This window comes from Python bivittatus, unplaced genomic scaffold, assembly GCF_059951505.1.
Source record: "Python bivittatus isolate LINGU-HERP-01145 unplaced genomic scaffold, Pbiv_v1 ctg000430_np1212, whole genome shotgun sequence".
NCBI classification, from domain to species: domain Eukaryota; kingdom Metazoa; phylum Chordata; class Lepidosauria; order Squamata; family Pythonidae; genus Python; species Python bivittatus.
In genome coordinates, this window is record NW_028277071.1 from 3,743,734 (window position 1) to 3,765,771 (window position 22,038).

At 37.6% G+C, this 22,038-nt stretch overlaps 1 protein-coding gene across 1 annotated transcript in view; it reads left to right on the forward strand.

Annotated features, from left to right (window-relative positions):
• LOC103054450 (uncharacterized) overlaps positions 1-21,881 on the forward strand; it is a 66,825-nt gene extending 44,944 nt beyond the window's left edge. Inside the window, exons 7-15 of the mRNA XM_088144018.1 lie at positions 140-384; positions 4,041-4,167; positions 5,276-5,971; positions 10,927-11,098; positions 13,859-14,036; positions 15,114-15,974; positions 16,819-17,046; positions 18,224-18,350; positions 20,980-21,881. Of these exons, the coding sequence (XP_088000144.1) occupies positions 140-384; positions 4,041-4,167; positions 5,276-5,971; positions 10,927-11,098; positions 13,859-14,036; positions 15,114-15,974; positions 16,819-17,046; positions 18,224-18,350; positions 20,980-21,881 (3,536 nt within the window). The remainder of the gene's footprint in view (positions 1-139; positions 385-4,040; positions 4,168-5,275; positions 5,972-10,926; positions 11,099-13,858; positions 14,037-15,113; positions 15,975-16,818; positions 17,047-18,223; positions 18,351-20,979) is intronic.
• The last annotated feature ends 157 nt before the right edge of the window (positions 21,882-22,038 follow it).

The window sequence follows — 22,038 nt, forward strand, 5'->3', positions numbered from 1 at the left end:
GTGTTTGTATGAATATATGTTACAATTAAAGATAGCAACTGGGCGATACTGAAACAGAAATACATTGATATAGTTTATAACTCTCACTGAAGGTTCCTCACTCATAATTACCAACACACGTTGGCTCTGGCATTTGCAGTACAGGAGATCAATGAACATTCTGAGATTCTACCCAATGTTAGCCTTGGTTTCCACATTGCTACCGACTATCTGGAGGAAATTACAACTTACTTTTTAGCCCTGGAATTTCTATCTACAAAAGATAAATTTATCCCAAACTACAAGTGTAATGACCAGACCAATACGGTAGCTGTCATTGGAGGACCACGTAGTAAGACCTGTCTCAACATGGCAATCACTCTGTGCAACTACAAGTTTCCTCAGGTGAGACACAAAAATGGAGCAAGATGGAAAGTTGATTTGCTATTTATTATTTTCAGAAGTTGAGTCCTCATAAAAACTCTTCTCAGAAGTATCCTATAGCATATGGCAACAATGCAACCAGTTCATGATCTGCAGTAGAAATCATCACCACTGCTGTTCTTTGTCACAGTATGAAACTTCCTGATGCCAACTTGTTAAGCTGATAAAGGAGGCTCTTATACCCTTTCTACCCAAACTAGAAAGTTGGCTTACACTAAGGCCTGGGGACTGTCTTCAGCAAACATACATAGTGCTCTTTTTAAAATAAAAAATCCCTCTTCTATTTTTCCCCCTATCTAGATCACATATGGATCAGCTCCATTAATGAGTAATGAAACAGCAGCACATTTTGTCAAGTGGATGTTCCCAGATGAGATGCACCAGCTTAAAGGAATACTGCACTTACTGTTGCATTTTGGATGGACCTGGGTGGGGTTGGTTTCTCTGTATGAGGAAGATAGAGAGAGGTTCATTCAAAAGAGTCTTTCCATGTTTTCAGAGAGAGGAATCTGCTTTGACTTTATAGAATGTCTCCCCCAAAGGATGTATGGAAATCAAGCTGCTGAAATGGTAGAGGAGGCAGATAAACTGTACAAAGTGATCATGGGGAGTACAGTCATTGCAGTGATCTTGAATGCTGAGATTACAAGCCTGGTGACTTTGAGAGTAATGATCTATGGTTTAGATTCTGATGATATTTCAAAGGAGAGAAAAGGCAAAGTCTGGATCATGACAGCCCAGATGGAATTCACCTCCATTCTTATTCAAAGACAGTTGCCCATTGATTTTCTCCATGGTGCTCTTTCCTTTGCAATTCACTCAAAAGAGCTGACAGGATTCCAACAATTTGTACAGAAGAGAAACCCAAACGTTGACAAAGAAGATGGCTTTATTAGGGATTTCTGGAAAGATGCATTTGAATGCTCATTCTCTAGGGAGATGATAGATGGGAATGCTGAAAGGATCTGCACTGGAGAAGAGAAGCTGGAGACTCTTTCTCAATCTGTGTTTGAAATGAGCATGACTGGCCACAGCTACACCATCTACAATGCAGTCTATGCTGTGGCACATGCTCTGAGGGCCATGGACTCCTCCAAACGCAAAGGCGGTCGAAAAATTGATAAGAACAGATTGAATTTCTTCCTTCGATCACCTTGGCAGGTAATGTTCACTAATGCAAAATTCAGGAATGTCACAAGGTCATGTAAACAGTACTAGATTGCTCAACTGATCAGAGCAACATGATCTGTTGGATTTCTCCCTTTCACAATTTTGTGATGGAAGTTTCAGCTGAAAAATTTTAAACTGAAATATTTTAGTTAGGCAAGAAGGGAGAAAATGCATGTGACATATTTATCTTCCAGTTTCAAATAGGATAGACTGATGCAAAATTTAACAGGTTACTTTTCATGAAGTATAGGCTGAATTGAAAGGAACAAACTGAGATTTGTTCATACTCTTCAAGGAATCTTGTTAATTTTCCTGTCTTCTCTTCTCTTCTCTTCTCTTCTCTTCTCTTCTCTTCTCTTCTCTTCTCTTCTCTTCTCTTCTCTTCTCTTCTTCATTTAGCTCCACCATTTTCTGCAGTATGTCTCCTTTAACAACAGTGCTGGGGAAGAGGTTTATTTTACCCCAAAAGGGGAATTAGTAACTGGATTTGATATTTTCAGTTGGGTCACATTCCCAAGCAAGTCCTTTCTGAGAGTCCAAGTTGGAAAGATCAACCCCACAGCTCCCCCAGACAAGCTCCTGACCATTTCACCCAAGGATGCTGTTTGGTCCCTCCTATTTAATGAGGTGTGTCTCATTTTTCACTTTTCATGAAATCATTTTGCCATTGATCCATGCAGGTAGATGATTTAAAAAACAAACCAAAACACTTGGATTAAGCTATGTAGCAGCCTCAGACTAATATTTTCTTTTGGATGTGATATTAACATAAACTACTAAAGAAAAAGAGGTGGCTTAAGTTTCTTAAAGTTTCCACAATATTTCTTTAATGCCAATACAAAGCTATCTTAATACACAGTATGTGTTTCTAACTACATTAGTAAAAGAATGACCCTATAGTAATATATATATATATATATATATATATATATATATATATATATATATAGTTTAACAGAAACAAATCATTTATTGAAACAGAATGGGAATATTTTAAAAAATGGCCTATACATTGTTCGTGATTTTATTTCCTTACGTTTTTAATAACCTCCTCGGAAATAGATGAAATAGGGTGCAGAAACTCTTTGTTTTTGAAATACATTAAAAAAACAAAGATTTTCTGCTGGAGATTTTGCCTATCTAGCTAACGAGTTATGTTAATTGAAGTGGAGTAATATAACTGCATACTATCCAGATGTCAGAACCTGCATCAATCAAATGCCAATGTTAAAAAGGCTGTTGTAGAGCTATAACAGTCAATGGGTGTTTGGGTTTCAATGGGTGATTGCAGTCGATGGGTGTTTGGGTGTCAATGGGTGTTTGGGTGTTTGCAGTCAATGGGTGTTTTTAGTCAATGGGTGTTTGCTTGATTTGATTCTGCCATTTGCGACAAGGGGGGGCGGAATGGCAGTTAATAGGTGTGCTTGGGGTTTTGCTTTGAGATGGAAACATATCACATTGATATGGGAATGCACAGCAAGACCTGAATGTAGACAAAACCAGTGATAGCCTGAAGGCCAGGAAGGACTGTGTTATCAAGGGGAGGAATGTACAAGGCCACCATCCTGTGAGAAAGAAACTTGGCACCGAAATAGAAAGGGGGGGACAAGTAGAGGGAAAGTACACAAGTTTTTAGTTTTAGCAATGCTTTGCTTCAAGCCGCATGTACCAACCAATAAAGGAGCATTTATCTGAACCAGGCCTGGTGTCAGAAGAATTCTTCTGAATTGGGGTTTGGACTTTGTGGACTTTACACCACATTTTAAGTGTCTTTCCAGAAATTGCCTGCAGTAACTCGGTTTATGAGATATTTTTCAGATTATATTAAAATATATGATTCAAGAACGAAGACTTTCTGCTGGAAATTCTATCATCTATCTATCTCTATTTTTCTATCTCTATCTAATCAAAGTACAGCACCATTTCAAATATGATTGCACACTATCTATAAAATTCATTAAAGAGGAGGGGGGAGGCACTTTTTTTTTCTAAAAATAAAACAAAGTAATCAATGAGGGAAGGAATATGACACAAAAAACTTCTTTCTTACCTGTTCTCCATTTCTAAGACAGAATTCTAGAGTTGATTTAGAAACAACATTATATTCCAGTTCAGTCTTACAGAATCATACTCACAAAATTCTTGAGTCTATGGACAAAAAGGAACACTTAATTTTTGGTGGCTGTGCCCTATAGTAAACATCTTTTGGAAACAGGTGAGTGGGGGAATTATCAGTATTATCTGCAGATCATTAAAGAGAAGGTCAAACTCCATTTGTTTTCAATCTGCTCCAAGTTTCAAAGAAACAAAGAAAGCCCCCCAAAACTAAGTTACTCTGCTAGAAGCAGCCACAATGAAAAATTGTTTGGTATGTATAACTGATAAAAAGAACAATCCCAAAATGTAAATACTTCATGTGAAAACATTTCAATTTGATTTATTAACAGAGATTACCTCTTTCCATCTGTAACAAGAAATGTCCTTTGGGCCATAGCAAGATAAAAGTGGAAGGGAAATTATCTTGCTGCTATGACTGTAGACTGTGTCCAGAAGGGAAGATAGCTGACCAAATGGGTAAGCAAAGGAATATACTGAATATATCAATGATTGAATAAATATAAACGGGGGCTGAACTTTTAATCAACATTATAGTGACTGAAAATCTTGAGTTTCACATCATATTGTACAGGTCAGCAGTAAAATATTTGAACTAATTGTTCATAGTTCAGTAATATATTTAATGATAAAACAAATCAGTTCACTCTAACTAGTGGGATCAAGAGATTTCTTAGATTTGGATTGTCTCTTCTTAATTTTCCTTGAAAATTTATAAGTGGTTTTATAGGAAACCAAATTTTATTGGGAAACTTTCCAAAATGCTTCCTTTGTATCTTCTTTTTGGAAGTAAAGGTAACTTTGCAATGGTAATATTTTTTCACTGGTTTCTACTTGTTTTTACCTCCTATTCCAACCAGATGTATTGATTGATTGATTGATTGATTGATTTATGGAACTTACATTGCTGCCTATCCCATAAAATGATCCTAGGCAGCTCACCAGGAACTATTAAAACACTAGACCAGTCAGCCTCCAAACTCAATTCCCCTTCTAGCCAACACTGTGGGGAAGAGCCAGATCTTCCCAGTCCACAAGGATAAAAGGGCAGGGATCCCTTGAAATTCAGATGGGAGAGTATTGCAAAGGGCTGGTACAGCTACAGAGAAGGTGCCCCTCCAAGCTCCCATCAGATGACAACATTTAACAGAGGGGACCTGGAATGTGCCCAGCTGGCTGACCTATTTGGACAGGCAGATTGCCTTGGAAAGAAATGGTCCCAGCAATAACTTGGCCCGGTGATATTTAGTTTTTTAAAGGTTAAAAACAGAAACTTGAACTGCACCCAGAAAACAACTGGGAACTTGTGCTGCTCACACAGCAGTGTTTGATTCAGGTGAATCACGGGGTACCCAGAACTGCATGTGCCACTGCATTATGGACCAGTTACTGTTTCCAAATGGTCTTCAGGGGTAGCCTTTTGTAGAGACATTCCAGTAATCTAGTTGCGAACTCACTAAGGCTAAAAATAATTTTAAAAATCACGGCATATTGAATTGGAACTGATGATGCTTCAAAACAATAGAGTTTTTATGAACAGTTTTGCTGTTTCTTTCTTTTTTTCCAGACTTGGACGATTGTTTCCCATGGCCAGAAGATCAATATCCAAACACAGATCAGGATAATTGCCTTCAAAAAACCATAACTTACTTAGCTTTTCAAGAGCCTTTGGGGATTTCTTTGGTACTGATTGCTGTGTCCTTTTCTTTCATCTCAGCTTTGGTGCTGGCGATCTTCATTAAACACCAGGACACACCCATCATCAAAGCCAACAACAGAAATCTCACTTTTACCCTTCTCATTGCTCTCCTGCTCTCCTTCCTCTGCACTTTTCTCTTCATTGGGCAACCTGACCAAGGGAAATGTCTCTTGCGACAAACAACTTTTGGCATCATCTTCTCTGTAGCTCTTTCTTGTATCATGGGGAAAACAACCATTGTGGTTCTTGCTTTCATACCCACCAAGCCAGGCTCCCAAATGAGGAAGTGGGTGGGGAAAAGGCTGGCAATTTCTATTGTCCTATCTTGCTCCCTGTCTCAATTCTCCATTTGTGCAGTGTGGCTGGCACTTTCTCCCCCATTCCCAGATTCTGACACGCACTCCATGGCTGAAGAAACTGTCCTGCAGTGTAATGAAGGATCAACCACAATGTTTTGTGTCGACCTTGGCTTTATGGTGTTCTTGACTGCGGTCAGCTTCACCGTGGCCTTCCTAGCTAGGAATTTACCTGACAGCTTCAACAAAGCCAAATTTATCACCTTCAGTATGTTGGTATTTTGCAGTGTTTGGTATCTTTTGTTCCCACCTATCTGAGCACAAAAGGGAAATACAAGGTGGCTGTGGAGATCTTTTCCATTTTGGCTTCAGCAGCTGGATTACTGGGCTGCATCTTTTCCCCGAAATGGTATATCATTATTCTGAGACCTGATTTGAATAGGAAAGAGCAACTAATAAAGAAATGAAACTGAGTTTTATACCAGACCCCCTGAATAAAGCCCAGTTGATTACTCTTACCAATTTGGTTTCTTGCAGTTTTGGGGTTCTGCATTCTTTCCTCATATCAGCACATCAAGGTAGTAGCTGTGATAATCTCTTCCAAGTTCACTTCAGAACCTGGAGAATTGCTCGTTTTTTCTTTGGAATGTTAGATAATTACTCGGAGCCCTAATCAGAGTAGAAGGGAATAGGAAATCAAGAAGACAATGCTGTGTGAATATCAGTTTTTAATGTTATAATATGAACTAACCTCAAAATGAAAGGCTTCGTGTCCTGCAACTGATGAGCTTCATAACCTCCTGCCAAAGAAGAAAAACCCTCCAATATTCTCCACACTTTTTTTTTTTAATGTAGAGGAAAATCCCTTCTAAGAACCCCTGCCCAAAATCTGAAAATTTGTGAGGCACTTTGCTATAGTGGTTAGGGTGCTGGGCTAGAAGGTTTGAAACCAATGGGTTCTAGTCCTCACTCAGACACAAGAGCCTAGGTGATACATTGTGGGAACTGGGGAGAGAATTTGGTTGAACATTGTGTTGGAGAATTGCTTCTCAGCTTCTCTGATGTAGTTCACCTTATTCATGATGACAAATGCCCTACCTTTGTCAGGTTGTTTAATTGTGGTCTTGCTGTTGTTCTTTTGCATTGAATGATATCTCATTCTGCACTGCTGATATTGTTTCATAAAGTGTGGGTTCTCTTATTTTTGGTTTTTAATTGATTATTGTGGCTTTAGCTTGATGGTGAAAACAATCATTGTAGAAATTCAACTCATTGTTGCATTCATCTGGGAGTATCCATGCATTTTTGTGTTGGTGTGTGTGTGAGATCTGTAGTTATATATTAGCCTGGAAGATATTGGGTTGACACTAGCTATACGTCTGTGTTTGAGTCTTCTCTTGAATGTATTTTTAAGCATCAAGAGGCCAAAAACAAGAGGAAGGAAGGAAGGAAGGAAGGAAGGAAGGAAGGAAGGAAGGAAGGAAGGAAGGGAGGGAGGGAGGGAGGGAAATTTTCAAGGGACCTGTATTTTGTATGGATTTAGTAAGGCCATAAATATATGTTCCTCCTACCCTGCCCCCCAAAAATCAATAGAATTAATATTAAAATAAATGGGAACATTTGAAAAGATAACAGAAGTAACAGTAACAGAAGTAAACCAAAGAGATACAATCCCTGGAGTACCATTTTGTAACCCAGAAGTCCCATAGGCAAAGACCTGTCCACCATAACAGTAGCAGAATGCCTGGAAATGGGGCCTTTCCTGCCCATTTAAATAACTGGGCATATGCATAGTCAAAGAGACAGTCCTGCTAATACTCCAAGCTCCCCCAGATTTTACTGCAGAAGGTGGGAGAGAAATGAAGAACCACAGCAAACACATCCCTGAACATGCTGTTTCAGCTAAGGGCATAAATTCTCTAGGCATTTTCTAATGGCTAACCTATTGGCACAATGATAGCAATTCCATATGTAAAAGAACTACCAGAGAAATACCACTAAAGATGTATACATGCAAAGGAATTTTTAGCAGACCCCAGGAACACAGAGGAGCAAGCGAGACTGTCCAAAGATACCTAGTCCTAAGCCATGGACAGTTTTAATGGTGACATCCAGCAGCTTGAATTGCAACCAGTGTAATCGGTGGTAATCAATGTAGCCTTTGAAGTAGTGGCATTATATCAATTAAAGACATAAAATTAATGGATCTCTATTTCTGTTTGCATCCCTACCTCTAATCTGGCTCTGACGTGACAAATGGCTGAATTCGAAAGGCAGACTGGGGTTAGGAAATATAATCAGTACAATAAAAGTGAAAAATAAAATCAGTGACAAAAGTATAAGAAAAGAGATGCATTTTGCTAAATACTGGGAGAGTAGGATCCAAATGCATAGGAGAAAGTTATTTTCAATATACAAGGTAACAGTGCTTCTGGCAGTGGGGTCATCTCCAAAAAGGCCTTTCTAAAATATGTTCTTCTAGCATCTATTTGCCTTAGTATCCTTCCTTTTCCATTAATTGTCTCTTTAGGTTCTTCGATGTCTGACCAGGTGATCACAATATTAATTCTCCCCAATTCTTGACCAGTTCCAACCCTTTAGAACATGTTCAGTGCTTTATGCTCCCTTTATTGATCTCAGATATGTCTATGACCTAGTATCCAGACCTAAATTATGAAACTGAAGAATTCTTTTATAGACAGGTCGCTACTTTTACTAATCTACAAACTCCATGAAAATTCCTATCTGAAGGTGTTTCTCCTCTGTGTTGATGATGTAGTACTTCTCTTACAGACACAGACTGACTTGAAACAGTACTCTATGTGCTTATTTACTGTTGCAAAGAAACACTCAAAAACAATTACTCTGAAGCTAGGGTCATGGGGCCTGCCAAGAATCCCAAGATCTATGGGTGCTAATCAAGTAGAAAAGATATGATCCTTCAAGTATTTAGGTATCTACAGGGCATCAGCAAGTACAAAGTACATGCTAGTAGTAATAGTGTATACTACATTTGACGAGAGCTTATCTGTTCATTTAATCAGCGATGTCATCCATGACATCATCAGGTCATGACCCTAACCGGATATGATGTACATAAGCCTCCCCACATGATGCATATGTCACAAGGTCATGACCCTTTATTTATTGTCTTTATTTTGAATATAACTCTCCTGTAAACAAATTATATCTTGTTTTAATTTCTTTTTAATAGTGATTTTTCCCCCTTTTTTGGAGAGATGTTGCCCCATTTATATTCCACATTAGGCACTTCTAATCCATGATTAAGCCAGTAATTTAGACAAGTCTATGCTAGTAGCACCTCATTCTGAACATCTTTTTCAATATCACGTTTCCGTTGTGATTTTAGGTCATTTTTTTCTGTAATCTCCATATGAGCCTCTTGCAAGTCTCCTTTATATTTTTCCAAAAATTCTCTGGCCTTTTGAACAGTATTCAATTGAAATAGTTTCTGCTGAAAAGTATAGAGTAGGATATTTCTACCTTACAATGAAACACAATTAATAGAAAAAAATCAGGATACTTATTGTTCATGGCTTCGTATTTAGAATTCAGTTTTCTGTGGCCTCCTTGGGGACATGTGAAACATCCAACAGAAAAGTATTTCTCTCTTTCTCTCTCTAACTCATAATACCAGTGGAGCAGTTCCAAAATCAACAGCATTCTTGGAATTTGGCATGTTCCATTCAAAAGAGAAGTATAAATGCATAGGCCTACAGTGAAGAGGAACCTGTAGCTTTATTATACAGTTACCCTGATTTCTGTGCGTTTGAGGACAATGGCTTTGAGAGTGGTGTCTGCTTAGCTTAAGTGTTCCCAATCTTGGTGATTTACGTTAAGAAGCTGTTACCCAAGTCATGCAAAGCACTCTTGCAATATCCAGTGGCCCATAGGAGAACGGTGCCCATAACTGGGAAAATATCTAGGAAAGGAAGCTCATAAGAATGCCCCTTCTCTGCTTACTTGGTCAATGAAGTCTAATTATGTCATTTCCCACAGAAATGCACACTCAATCCACACTTAGATATTAGAACCTATAGAACATCCTTCTTTAGTTACTCAGGTTATTTATTTGAGCTTTAATTAAGATTAGATTAAACATATATGTTTGCACATACAGTATATCTAGAATGTCTAATGCATATACATAAGAGCTATGCATTTGCCATTAAATCCATGTGGATCTTACCACATTAGGGACAGATGTCATAGAGAAAAAATCTACATTGTCATTTGGAGTCAAAAACAGCTTCATGGCATATAATCAATAAATCAATTACTGGTTCTAACTGATTATGTTAAGAGATATTTTTCCAAAGATGGTATCTTCCAGATTTGGGCTTCAATCATGGGCCCAAGTAGGAGAGGAGGAAATACCCCAATGTTATTCTACATCTATTACTGATTTCACAGAAACGGGAAACATGTAGTTGAAGAATTATGAATGCAATAGACATGTTCTCTAAAATACTAATATTACAACAATAACAACAGCAACAATATGCCCCAAATAAACACATTGGTGACCAATATGCATGTCAACCAAAATGCAAACAATAGCAGTACTTTGATTATTTTATTTTAGAGTAGCTGAAGAGAAAGACACTCCTTAAGAGTGAGATCCAAATTTAACTAAATACAATTTAATTTAATTTAATTTGATTTGATTTTTTGTTTAATTCATGATGACTGAAATTTCCATTTGGATTCAGCTTTTTTTCTCACTTGGAAAACCAACTACAGATATTGGAGAAGGAAACTTTTTACTTTTCTAATGTAGTTCTCTCCCCCCCCCCCCGCCACTATTATTTTGTCCTTAATTCCAGGTTACAATTCCTTGTGTATCACAAATTGGGATATGCACCTGAGCATGTATAGATATGTACAATCATTATCAATTATCCATTCTTAATTTCAATCTCTAAGGAGTTACAGAAAATATTACAAAGCAATGAATTTCAACAGCAACAAAACTATAATATTCTCTTTTTCCAGGGGTACAGCTGGAAGGCAAAGACTTTTCATTCTGATTTTTAGGACAGTATATTTTTGACTTAAAAACAGCCTCCTGAAATAATGTATATCAGGTTGTCCTGTTTCAAATGCTTAATTCTAATAGAGTGAACAGATGTCTGGCAGATAAATTGGGCTGCAAGATGGTATTATTCTTTGCATCTGTAACAACGCTGTTCTTTTATGTAGAATGTCATACGCCTCTTGGTAAATGTTCTGTAGGAAACCAGCCTCTTATTAAGCACAAGCAGTATCGTTCAGAAGATTTGGTCATTGCTGGCATTTCTTCTCAAATTTACATGATGTCTGAAAAAGTAACATTCAGAAGAAATCCATCAGATGAACTGGTTGATGATTTCATGTATGCAATTATTAGTTTTAAGCAATGCAAATACAGAAATAATTAAAGTCTGTGGCATGATTGAATCAGGGTGGGAGGATGAATGCTAGATTGCCTATACTGTACTATTAATTCTCTCCCTTCTGAATATTACTATTATTACTTCAATGATCATCTGATGTCTCTTATACAAGGTATTTTTCTTTCGATACCTTCCAACACCCTCGTTGATCCATTTTTAGTATAACACTTTAATTTTAGTACATTTCTTTTTCATGCGGCTATAACAAGGTGAAGTTCAAAAGAAATAAATGTATGCAATGGCAACTCGTTGCTTCATAATAGTGATCATCTGTAGAAGGTGTGCATGACTGCAGTTAGTCCTCCAGGCAGATATTGCACCAAATGTTTCTCAGAAATTCCCATATAGTGACAACTGAATTTCCTTTTTCTTATAATAATATTTTATAGAAATTTTAAAATTACAAAGATAAAAGTTAGTAATGAAAAAGAAAATGAAAAATACAAATTATAAGAAAAAGAAAAAGAAAACATGAGATAAAGTAAAGGAAAAGAAGAAAGGCATGAAAAATAGATAGCTTCCAATCTATCTCTGATCTTGAGAATAATAAGAGTGTCATAGGTGCTAGTTTTTAATGTATTAAATAGGAATAATTCTTTGTCAAAACATATCCCATTACATTTATAATCTAATCTTCAAATCCCCATGTAAGCTTCGCCCTGCCTGCATTTTGCAAATAGTCCATCAATGGTTTCCATTCCTTAAGGTGATAATTATTTGATTTTTCTTTTAATAAACAAGTCAAGTTTATCATTTTCTGCCATTTCCATCTGACTTTCCTTTTTCAATACCCTGAGAAATGGAATTAAGGGGAAGAAGAACAAGGAAAAGGAGGAGGAAATGGAGATGGAAATGGTGGAGTAGAACATTACGGTAGGAGTTAAAATTAAATCAGGACCCTTAAATTAAGGAAAACTTCTGTAATTATTGATGTTTATTTCATTTTGCAATTCATCCCTCACCATCACCAATATTGAGGGCCATTTCCAATGGTAAAAGGAAGTGGAGTGTTACAGCCCAGTATTCCACGGAAAGCTTTTTTAAAAAAATTGTTGTATAACTTTCCCCTCAGTCGTGAGACTAGTTGGTGAGGAAGTCAGAATATAAACAGAGAGCAAACCCCATCCCATTCTAGCACTGAAGATGCTACCTAGCCGGGTAATGAAACATTTGCAAGAAAAGAATCAAGCTCAGAGAACCCCAAGGACTCCGAAGTCAGAATAGTCAGAGGCGTGCTCAGTTGGGCAGAAGTATTAAGTTGGTACTGGACTTCACTTCCAGCACTGGGAGGTATGTCAGAGTTGCTGTTTTGATGTCTACTAGTTTTTTCCTCAGATTAACGAGTTTTGTTATTAGATTTAGCTTCCTCCCTTGAAGTGTCCTTAGGCTCTTCTCTCTTAGCATGGCTTGCAGATTTGCCACACTTGGAGCATATGTTTTTATGGCTCTTATCTGCAAGGTCATGACCATATCACTTTCCCAGTGATGAGGTCACAGACTAACATGTCCTTAAAGACTTTTGATGTAATGAGTGTGCCATAAGAATTTGCTGATTTGTGTGAGTCTGGTAGGGAGAGATGGCTAGTTGAAACTCAGGAGTATGTGTTTAATATTTCTTGGACTGGGTAAATAGTGAAAACCTTTCATATCAATTATTCTATTTTGGCAGTTTAGGAGCTGAGACAGGGAGGTCACAATAGTCTTCTGGCTGTCCCATCTGTGGGCATTCTGATGGATTTCTAGGAGTTGCTTTTTCTGTAGCACAAAGTGGCTGTAGCAACTGCTTCTGCATGCCCTTTTGATGTTATAGGACAGGCTGCTGGAATGCCAACATGGGCAACTTCTGCTGGCATTTTAACCCCCTGATTGCCATGGAGGTTTTGCAGAACAAGGACTTCCTGGAAGGTGTCCACCTTGACTGCAATGTCATTTAGCTGTTGCAGTATAAAGATCAGAGTTTCTGCAGATAAAAGGCAGATCTCATGAAAAGGTTGAGTTATGTAGTTGTGGGATATGCAGGGGATTTGTTCCAGGAGGTTATTTCCACTACCTCCCTGCTTTGGGTGGTGACTTGTGCTGAAGCTTTGGAGGGTTGGGGAGGAGGCCTGTCTTGTTACTGGCTTCTGTGCTGTAGCGTTCTTGGGTGGTAAAGGGGATCCTGAAGCTGTAGGTCTGTTACTCGTGTTTTTTTGTCTGTGCAGTGAGGAGGTAGGAGTCAATCCTCATCTGTTTCTCTGCTTTATTGAATTTGTGGTCCCCAGTATCATTACTGGGGCTGGTCTGGCTTCTTTTCTTGCCTCTGGATAGCATTTTTGGGCTATAGGACTAAACCAGAAGGGGTAGGCCAGTCCCAAATCAGGAGCTTATTTCAGGAGCTGCTAGCTTGTCATCATCTTGGTTCCTTGCCTTGAGACTAGTTGTCTTAGACAGATATTCAAAGAAATCCTTGCTTGAATCCTAATGTACCCACCTGTTTCAATGCTCATGGGCTGTATCATCTAATCTTGTGTCATACAATTAGAAAACATAAATTAGGATGCAGCCAATTCCAAATTTGGAAACAAATGTTCTAACACTCATTTCAGGTTTTATATGCAAAACTACCAGCACATCTTGGCTTTGGAATTTGCAATCAAAGAAATCAATGAAAATCCCTGGGTCTTGCCTAATATCACCCTCGGTATCCATATCTCCAATAGCTATTTCCTGGCAAGATGGATCTATTTTGCTTCCATGGAGCTTCTCTCTACAAAGGGAGGCTTCCTCCCAAACTACAAGTGTGATCTCAAGGACAATGTAATATCTGTGATTGCAGGACATAATGCTTTCATTGGTCAGTTCATGTCAAATATTCTGAGCATTTACAAGATCCCACAGGTAAGATGTTTTCTAAAAAGGTTGGTACACTAAAGAAGATTTGTTATCTGGACATAGAAAATGGTAAATAAAAAAATAAAGAAATAGACAACAGTGTAAGATGCCTTGAGCAATTACATGATCTCACAGGTAAGACCTATCCCTGAAAGAAAGGAGTCAGGTCCAACAACCCATTCCCACATTTAGATGATCGTTGTGATTTGTGCATACTGATAAATGAAACAGAAATCAAGACTACCCAATAAACTTGCTCACTCTAAGTATAATTAAATGTAGATCTAGCCCAAATAAAATGTATAGATGTTCCTTTCTTAAAGTGAGTACACAAAGATATAAAATGGAGCATATCAGTACATTTTCTCATTCTACTTCAACTTAATTTCAGGAAGGAACAGATTTATATATTCACCAAAATATCAAGCAGGTTCAAATATCGAGTTGTCAGAATACAGTTTTATCCCCTAGTTGTTATATTCAACTAATGTAATTTAGTAAAATATGAGAGCATTATTCACCTATTGGATAACAACAGAAGAATTGTAATCAAAATATATGGATCCCTTTTTTATTAAAAATATTTCTGGTCACATGCTTGATTTAGTTTAATTTATATTCCAAAGTTTTATCTAGATCATGAATATGGTTTGTGTCAGAAACCAAAATAAAGGGATAACCAACTTTACTTGATATTGTTGATATTAGAATCACACTAAATATCAAAATATTCTAATTATATTTTACCCAGGGAGGGACAGACAGGAATTATTCAAAATGCTAAAAAGCTGTATATTCCGAATCCTATGGAAAATTATTTCACTGACTCATGTGTTTAAATACAACATAATCTAGCAGTTCACATGCATCCTTGCAGTTACTACATTTCTGAAGCTTTAGAAAGGCACTATGTTAAAAGAAAATTAAACGATTTCCATAGAAATTAAATTTGGAATATCCAAATAGAAATCAACTCTGCTCTTGTTTGGAGAAAATTAATAATTTAATCATTACACATCCTTAAAAATAGACACAAGTATTTTGATTTGGAAATACATGCTCTAATTTTTTCATTTTTCTTAGCTCATATATGGTTCAGCTGCAGAGATGGATGACAACACACAAGCTCCTTTCTTCCATCAGTTATTTCCAAATGAAGATCTTCAAATTATGGGGATCGTCCAATTGTTGCTTCACTTCCAGTGGAAATGGATTGGGCTCATTGTCCAAAATCCTGAAAGAGGAAAGAGGTTTATAAGGCATAGGCTTGATATATTTTCTAAGAAAGGGATCTGTTTTGACTTCATGGAAGAAATGCCAACGGAACCTGCCACCAATGACATTGAGGTTCAAATTAATGGCTATATTACAATGTACAAGATTATTATGAGAAGTACTGCTAATGTTGTGATCATATATTGTGAAAATGAGGACATGCCTGTTTTTAGAATGGTACCATATATTTCAGAATATGAGGATGTGCCAATGAAGAGAAAAGATAAAGTTTGGATAATGCCAGCACAGATGGAATTCACATCACTCCCCTTTCAAAGAAATAGGGGTCTGGACTTCATCCATGGTGCACTATCATTGGCAGTTTCCTCAAAGGAGATATTAGGGTTTAAGAAATTTATTCAGGTGAGAAAGCCTACTTCTGAAGAAGAAGACAGTTTGACAAGACAGTTTTGGGAACATGCATTTGAATGTTCTTTCCCAAATGCTATGTTAGATGTGGACAGTGACAATGAATGCACTGGTGAGGAGGCACTGGAGACCCTTCCTGAATCTGTGTTTGAAACGAGTATAACTGGGAAAAGTTATTGTGTCTACCATGCCGTCTATGCAGTGGCCCATGCTCTGCAAGCCATGCTTTCATCCAAACCCAAACACAGAAAAAGAGGAAATGCTTGGAATCTCAGGACTTTAAATCAACAGTCATGGCAGGTAAAAATGGAATGAATGTAAATATCCCTTTATCCAAAACCAGTCATATAAGTATTCAGCTGGTGTTTTGGGATGTATAGCAAATAAGATCAAAGTGATATTTCAGACCTTCAAAGAGGGGTGGATTTTGCCTTAATAGTTCAGGGTCATATACTATGCAATGATGATGACAAGGAGGCAATATCAAATGTTAATTGAAGACGAAAATGAGTTTTCGGGGGAAGACGAGGGTGGTGGCAGGAGGCAGTGGGGAGAAGACTGTGAGATGGGGAAAAAAAAAAAAAGGATGGCATTGAGCAGTGATCAGCAGGCAGACCACAGCAAGCATGAAGAGTATTGTTAAGTTGTTCTTGATTCGCAAGACTCAAATGACATTTGTAGTACAGTACAGTTCCAGAGCAATAGATAGTAACCAGGATTTCGTGAAGGGTTGGGTGAACACTGTGGTGTCAGATGACATAGATGATAATGCATGCATGGGAATGCTGAAGGAATTCTAAAAATAATGTAATTAAAAATAATGTAGAGGAGTGCCTTTGACAAAGGATTGAAAAGTCATAGAAGGACTGTTAAGGGAAAGGAAACGACAGCTTAGTCCTGGGAAAGGAGGGAGTGTGAGAAGGAGACTCCAAATAATCCTGCCTTAGAGGGAAACTCTAGCAGGCTTTCACGTTTCTGTTATCATGGCCTACAGCAGTAAAAGAAGAGTCTTTGCACTTTGTTTGCTGACTGGTCTGCCGCAAAAGGCTAACACATAGCTTATGAAAGATGCTTTATTCATACTTAATACATAATACTCATTATTTCCAATCTTTCAAAATTCCTTTCAATTATTTCCATTTAGTTTCACTGGTATCTGAGAACTGTTTCATTTAACAGCACTGCTGGAGAAATGGTTTCCTTTAATGAAAGAGGAGAACTAGCAACAGGATTTGATATTATCAACTGGGTCACGTTCCCCAACCAATCGTTTCATCGAATCAGAGTAGGGAGCATAGCTCCAAAGACTCCCCCAGAAGAACTTCTTACTATTTCTGCAGAGGAAATAATCTGGCCCACCATGTTTAACCAGGTATTTTTGGCACCAGTATCAAACCATGAGGAATAATTTCTTTTCTTTCTTTTCTTTTCATTTATCTGTTCATGTACAGTTTCTTCAGGAGTTACAGGCACAAACTGACTCCTTTCTCAAAGTCATTCATAACATGATCACCATAAAGTTAAAAATCACCTTTAAAAAATTGACCTGAACTGAATTTCTTAGGGTGAATAAGACAATTTTCATTCCATGGCAACAGAATGCAGCCTTGGAATATGTCTTTTTGGCCGCAATTCTTCCTTGAAGACCACTTCTGGCCAGATTCTACACCAGTAGATGGGTGTACCTAGGTCCCACTGGTTTCTGCCAGTTCTGTGCTGATGGCACTGCTGGACATCTTCCATTGTTGAAGGGAAGTAAGCATGATATGTCTTTCCTCTGCTGCATTAAGTTTCCTTGGCTGACCACTGTGTCTACGGTCCTCAACGTTGCCCGTTTCTTTGTGCTTCTTCAAAAGAGCTTGAACAGCACATCTTTAAACCCCAGTCTGCTTTGACATTTTTGCCTGGGAGAGGCCTTGCTGATGCAGTAGAACTACCTTGTGTCTTGTTGCTGTGCTCAGTCTTTCCATGTTGTATGACCTGTGACATGAAACTGTCTTCCACAACCTCACCTTAGTAGCAGAGTTTGGCTGTTCTTCACCCAGTTTTAAGCCTCCTACACAGCTGTTTCTGTTTCAGTTCATGACTGTGTTTCAACCTACATATGAAATTGATGATCATTAGCACCTGCTTGGTATAATTGGTTAATAATACACCTGACTCTAATCCTACAAGATCCCTGGCTTTGTGCAAGCGTACAAAGTGTGCAAGTATAAGAATTGATCCTGTTTTGAAAGCAAAGGGTGGTCACACCAAATATTGATTTGATTTAGATTTTTCTTTTGTTCGCTCACTTTGTATTTTGTAAATTGATAAACATAAACAATTTCAATATATATTTTTTGAAAGCATTCTTACTTTACAGCATTTTTTCACACCTGCCTAAAACTTTTGCACAGTACAGTATATGGAGAGCTACCTGGTTTAATTGCAAGGAGCAAGTAAGCTTTGATGAGGTAACAAGTTTTATGATATGCAAGTTCCTGAATGACAATGATTTTTGAATGTTAAAGAATAATTTTAGCTTTCAATTTTTTAATTTCCAATAGACTTTGCCCCTTTCTGTTTGCAATGACAATTGCTCTCCAGGTTATAGCAAGATAAAAGTAGAAGGGACGCCATTCTGCTGCTATGATTGCCTTCGTTGTCCTAAAGGAAAGATTGCAAACCAAACAGGTAACAGATATGTATATATATTCTGATACTTTTTTTTGTATAATCCAAAGAATTCATATTTGAGCCACATTGACCCACCATTTAAAAAGTTTATTATAATTCAGGGAAAGTGTTGTGAGAATTATACAAGGGAGAATTATACATAGAAGGATTTCTTGACATTTCTAAACAGGGATCTTTGATCTTGAGGGCTTCCTGAAAATACCAAAATGAATACTCAAAAGCTTTATAGCACAGCTTTTTTTTTTTTTTTTTTTGGTTTTTCAGCAACTTCCCAGATTAGAGAATTGTCACCTTGGAGAGAACCTAAGAGGAGAAAGCCACATGTTTAGTCTCAGAAGTCAAACATGGAAAGCAAATAGATCTTTGGCCCAAGAGAGGATCTGTGAAGCTGGTGGGCAGTTGATTGTTTGTGAAGAACACAGTCTGCTAGCTCAACAGTACAGAACCAAAGATTTTGAATGAAAAAGCACCATACAGTAGAAATGTCAACATACAAGATACCTTAGAAAATATTTCCTACTTACAAGAACTTCCAGTATTAGAAGATGAAGTTAGATCAGCAGTCTGGTCATTACCCACTGAAATATGGCAAGCATCAGAAGGAGAATCAGTCAAGTTTCTAACCAAGCTATGCCAAGAAATCTGGGAACGAAACAGTGGCCAACAGATTGGAAGAGGTCACTCTACATTCCAATACCCCCAAAAAAGGAGAATTAACAGAGGGTACAACTATTGTATAATATCCTTAATTTCACATGCTAGCAAAGTAATGCTTTGGATCATCCAATGCAGATTAGAACCCTATATAGAAAAAGAGATGCCAGATGTTCAAGGCCAAGGAGCATGAGACATTATTGCTGATGCACACTGGATAATTGAGAAAGACAAAGAATACCAAAAAGAAGCCATTATATGCTTTGTTGGTTATAGAAAGGCCTTTAATCGTGTTGATCATGTCAAGCTGTGGAATGTGCTCAGAAAAATGGGAATCCCAGATCATCTCATTGTTCCCATGAGAAACGTATATACAGGTCAGGAAGCCACAGTATGAACATGGTGAAAAAGATTGGCTTCAGGTTGGGAAAAGTGTGAGACAAAGCTGTATACTCTCCTTCCATTTATTCACCCTATATGCAGAATATATATTAAAGGAAGCTGGGTCGGAAGAAGATGAGCAAGGTTTTAAAATTGGAAGCAGAAACATCAATAGTCTACACTATGTTGATGACACTACCCTGATAGCCAAAAATGTAAAGGATCTGAAAACTCTAGTAATACAAGTTAAGGAGCACAGTGAAAAAATGGGATTAAAATTAAACATAAAGAAGACCAAGCTGATGAGAACAGGTACAACAACAAGCCTTAGAGCTGGCAAAGAAGATATTGAAGTGGTGGATAGCTTCTGTATTTAGGATCAACCATCAACAGTAAAGGAAGAAGCACTTAAGAAATACACCACACTGTAGCATTTGGTACAGTAGCCATGAAGGTCTTGGAAAAGATATTCAAATGCTGTGATGTGTCTACACTTAGAAAGATCAGAATCATGCAAGCCATGGTATTCCCTCTGACACTCTATGGAAGCAACAGTTGGGCTTTGAAGAAGCAGGATAAGAAGAGTATTGATGTTTTTGAACTTTGGTGTTGGAGAAGACTCCTGATAATACCATGGGCAGCCAAGAATATGTGTGCTATTTCTGAGGGAGTAGATAGAGAAAATTTCAACTGTTATATTCACTGTTTTCTTATTCTGAATTTATGAACAATGAGGTGTGGAGTTCTCTCTCTCTCTCTCATTCTTTTTATTCCTATAGCAGCAGCATCCCCATCCACCAAATTGTTTATTTCATGTTACATTATAGAGGAGGAATCTCCTGGTGTCCTTTTGCCATCTCTATTCTGCTGTTGTTATGTACATAAAAAGGTTAAGGCTGAATCAACCAAAGGCTACTCCCTTTGGGATCTGTCCAGGATATTTATCCACAGCTGTTTTAGATGTTTTGGGGGGTTAACGTTTGTGTGTGTGTGTGTGTGTGTATCTGTACATCTATTCACAGTACATAAATGAAAATCCATTTGAATTACAATTAGAAATAGCCTACATTTTTCACAGCATAACTTCATTTGGAATTAAAAAAACATTCCTTAACTCACAATTCATCTAACTCAATGTTTCTTAAACATTTTGCTCACCAAAGTCCTTCCCACTTTTAAAAATTATGGAAGACACCAAAAGAGCTTTTAATTTTATGGGCTATATTTATTAATATTTACAATATGAAATATTAAAATTGATGAATTTGTAAAATGCTTATTTATTGAATCATGTAAGAATAACTAAAAAAGAATAACACTATTAATTCCATTACATATTAGCCTAAATAAAATATTTTTCATGAAAAACCTTATATATTTTTAACAAATAATAAAAAAAAGCTAATGAGAAGAGTGATGTCTTAAATTTTTAATTTTTTGAAAATATCCTTAATATGTGGCAAATAATTTTGAATTGATGTACCGTGAGAAGGTCTTGGGGGAACCCCAGGAGTCCTTGGACCACACTTTAAGGAACATTGATCTAACTCATAGAATTTTAATAGACAGACAACAGTGTTTTATTTTTCAGATGCAGATGACTGTCTTCACTGTGCAGAAGATCAATATCCAAACAAAGCTCAAACGGTTTGCATTCTGAAGAGTGTAAATGTTTTGTCCTATGAAGAACCATTAGGAATCACCTTGGCCACTCTAAGTCTCTTCTTTTCTTTCATCACAGCTTTGGTGCTGGGGATCTTTATTAAACAGCGGGACACCCCCATAGTCAAAGCTAACAACAGGAACCTCACCTATTTTCTTCTCATTGTACTCCTGCTCTCTTTCCTTTGCAGCTTACTCTTCATTGGTCAACCTAACCAGGTGAAATGTCTCTTGCGACAAACTGCTTTTGGTATCATCTTCTCTGTAGCCCTTTCTTGCATATTGGGGAAAACAACCATTGTGGTTCTTGCTTTCATGGCCACCAAGCCAGGCTCCAAAATGAGGAAATGGGTGGGGAAAAGGCTGGCCAACACAATTGTCCTATCTTGCTCCCTGGTGCAAGTCATAATTTGTGCTATGTGGTTGGCAATTTCTCCCCCATTTCCAGATTCAGATATTTACTCCATGGCTGAAGAAATTTTCCTGCAATGTAATGAAGGTTCAACCACTATGTTTTATACTGTCCTTGGCTTTATGGGGTTCTTGACTGCGGTCAGCTTCACCGTGGCCTTCCTAGCTAGGAATTTACCTGACAGCTTCAACGAAGCTAAATTTATCACTTTCAGCATGTTGGTCTTTTGCAGTGTCTGGATATCCTTTGTTCCTGCCTATCTAAGCACCAAGGGCAAATACATGGTGGCTGTGGAGATCTTCTCCATTTTGGCTTCTGCAGCTGGATTACTGGGCTGTATCTTTTCCCCTAAATGCTATGTTATTGTGCTGAGGCCAGACTTGAACAAAAAGGAACAACTAATAAAGAGAGAAAAATGAAGTATGGCTCTAAATTATAAATTCTTGTAGTGCTAGCTTTAGTCTGCTGGAGAAATAGCTGCTCTCAGGTTTTCCTGAAGAAGTGAATGAGAAACACCAGGTAAATAATGTGTCTAAATAATAATGATAATTTATGGATAAGTAGCTGGGCAACTAA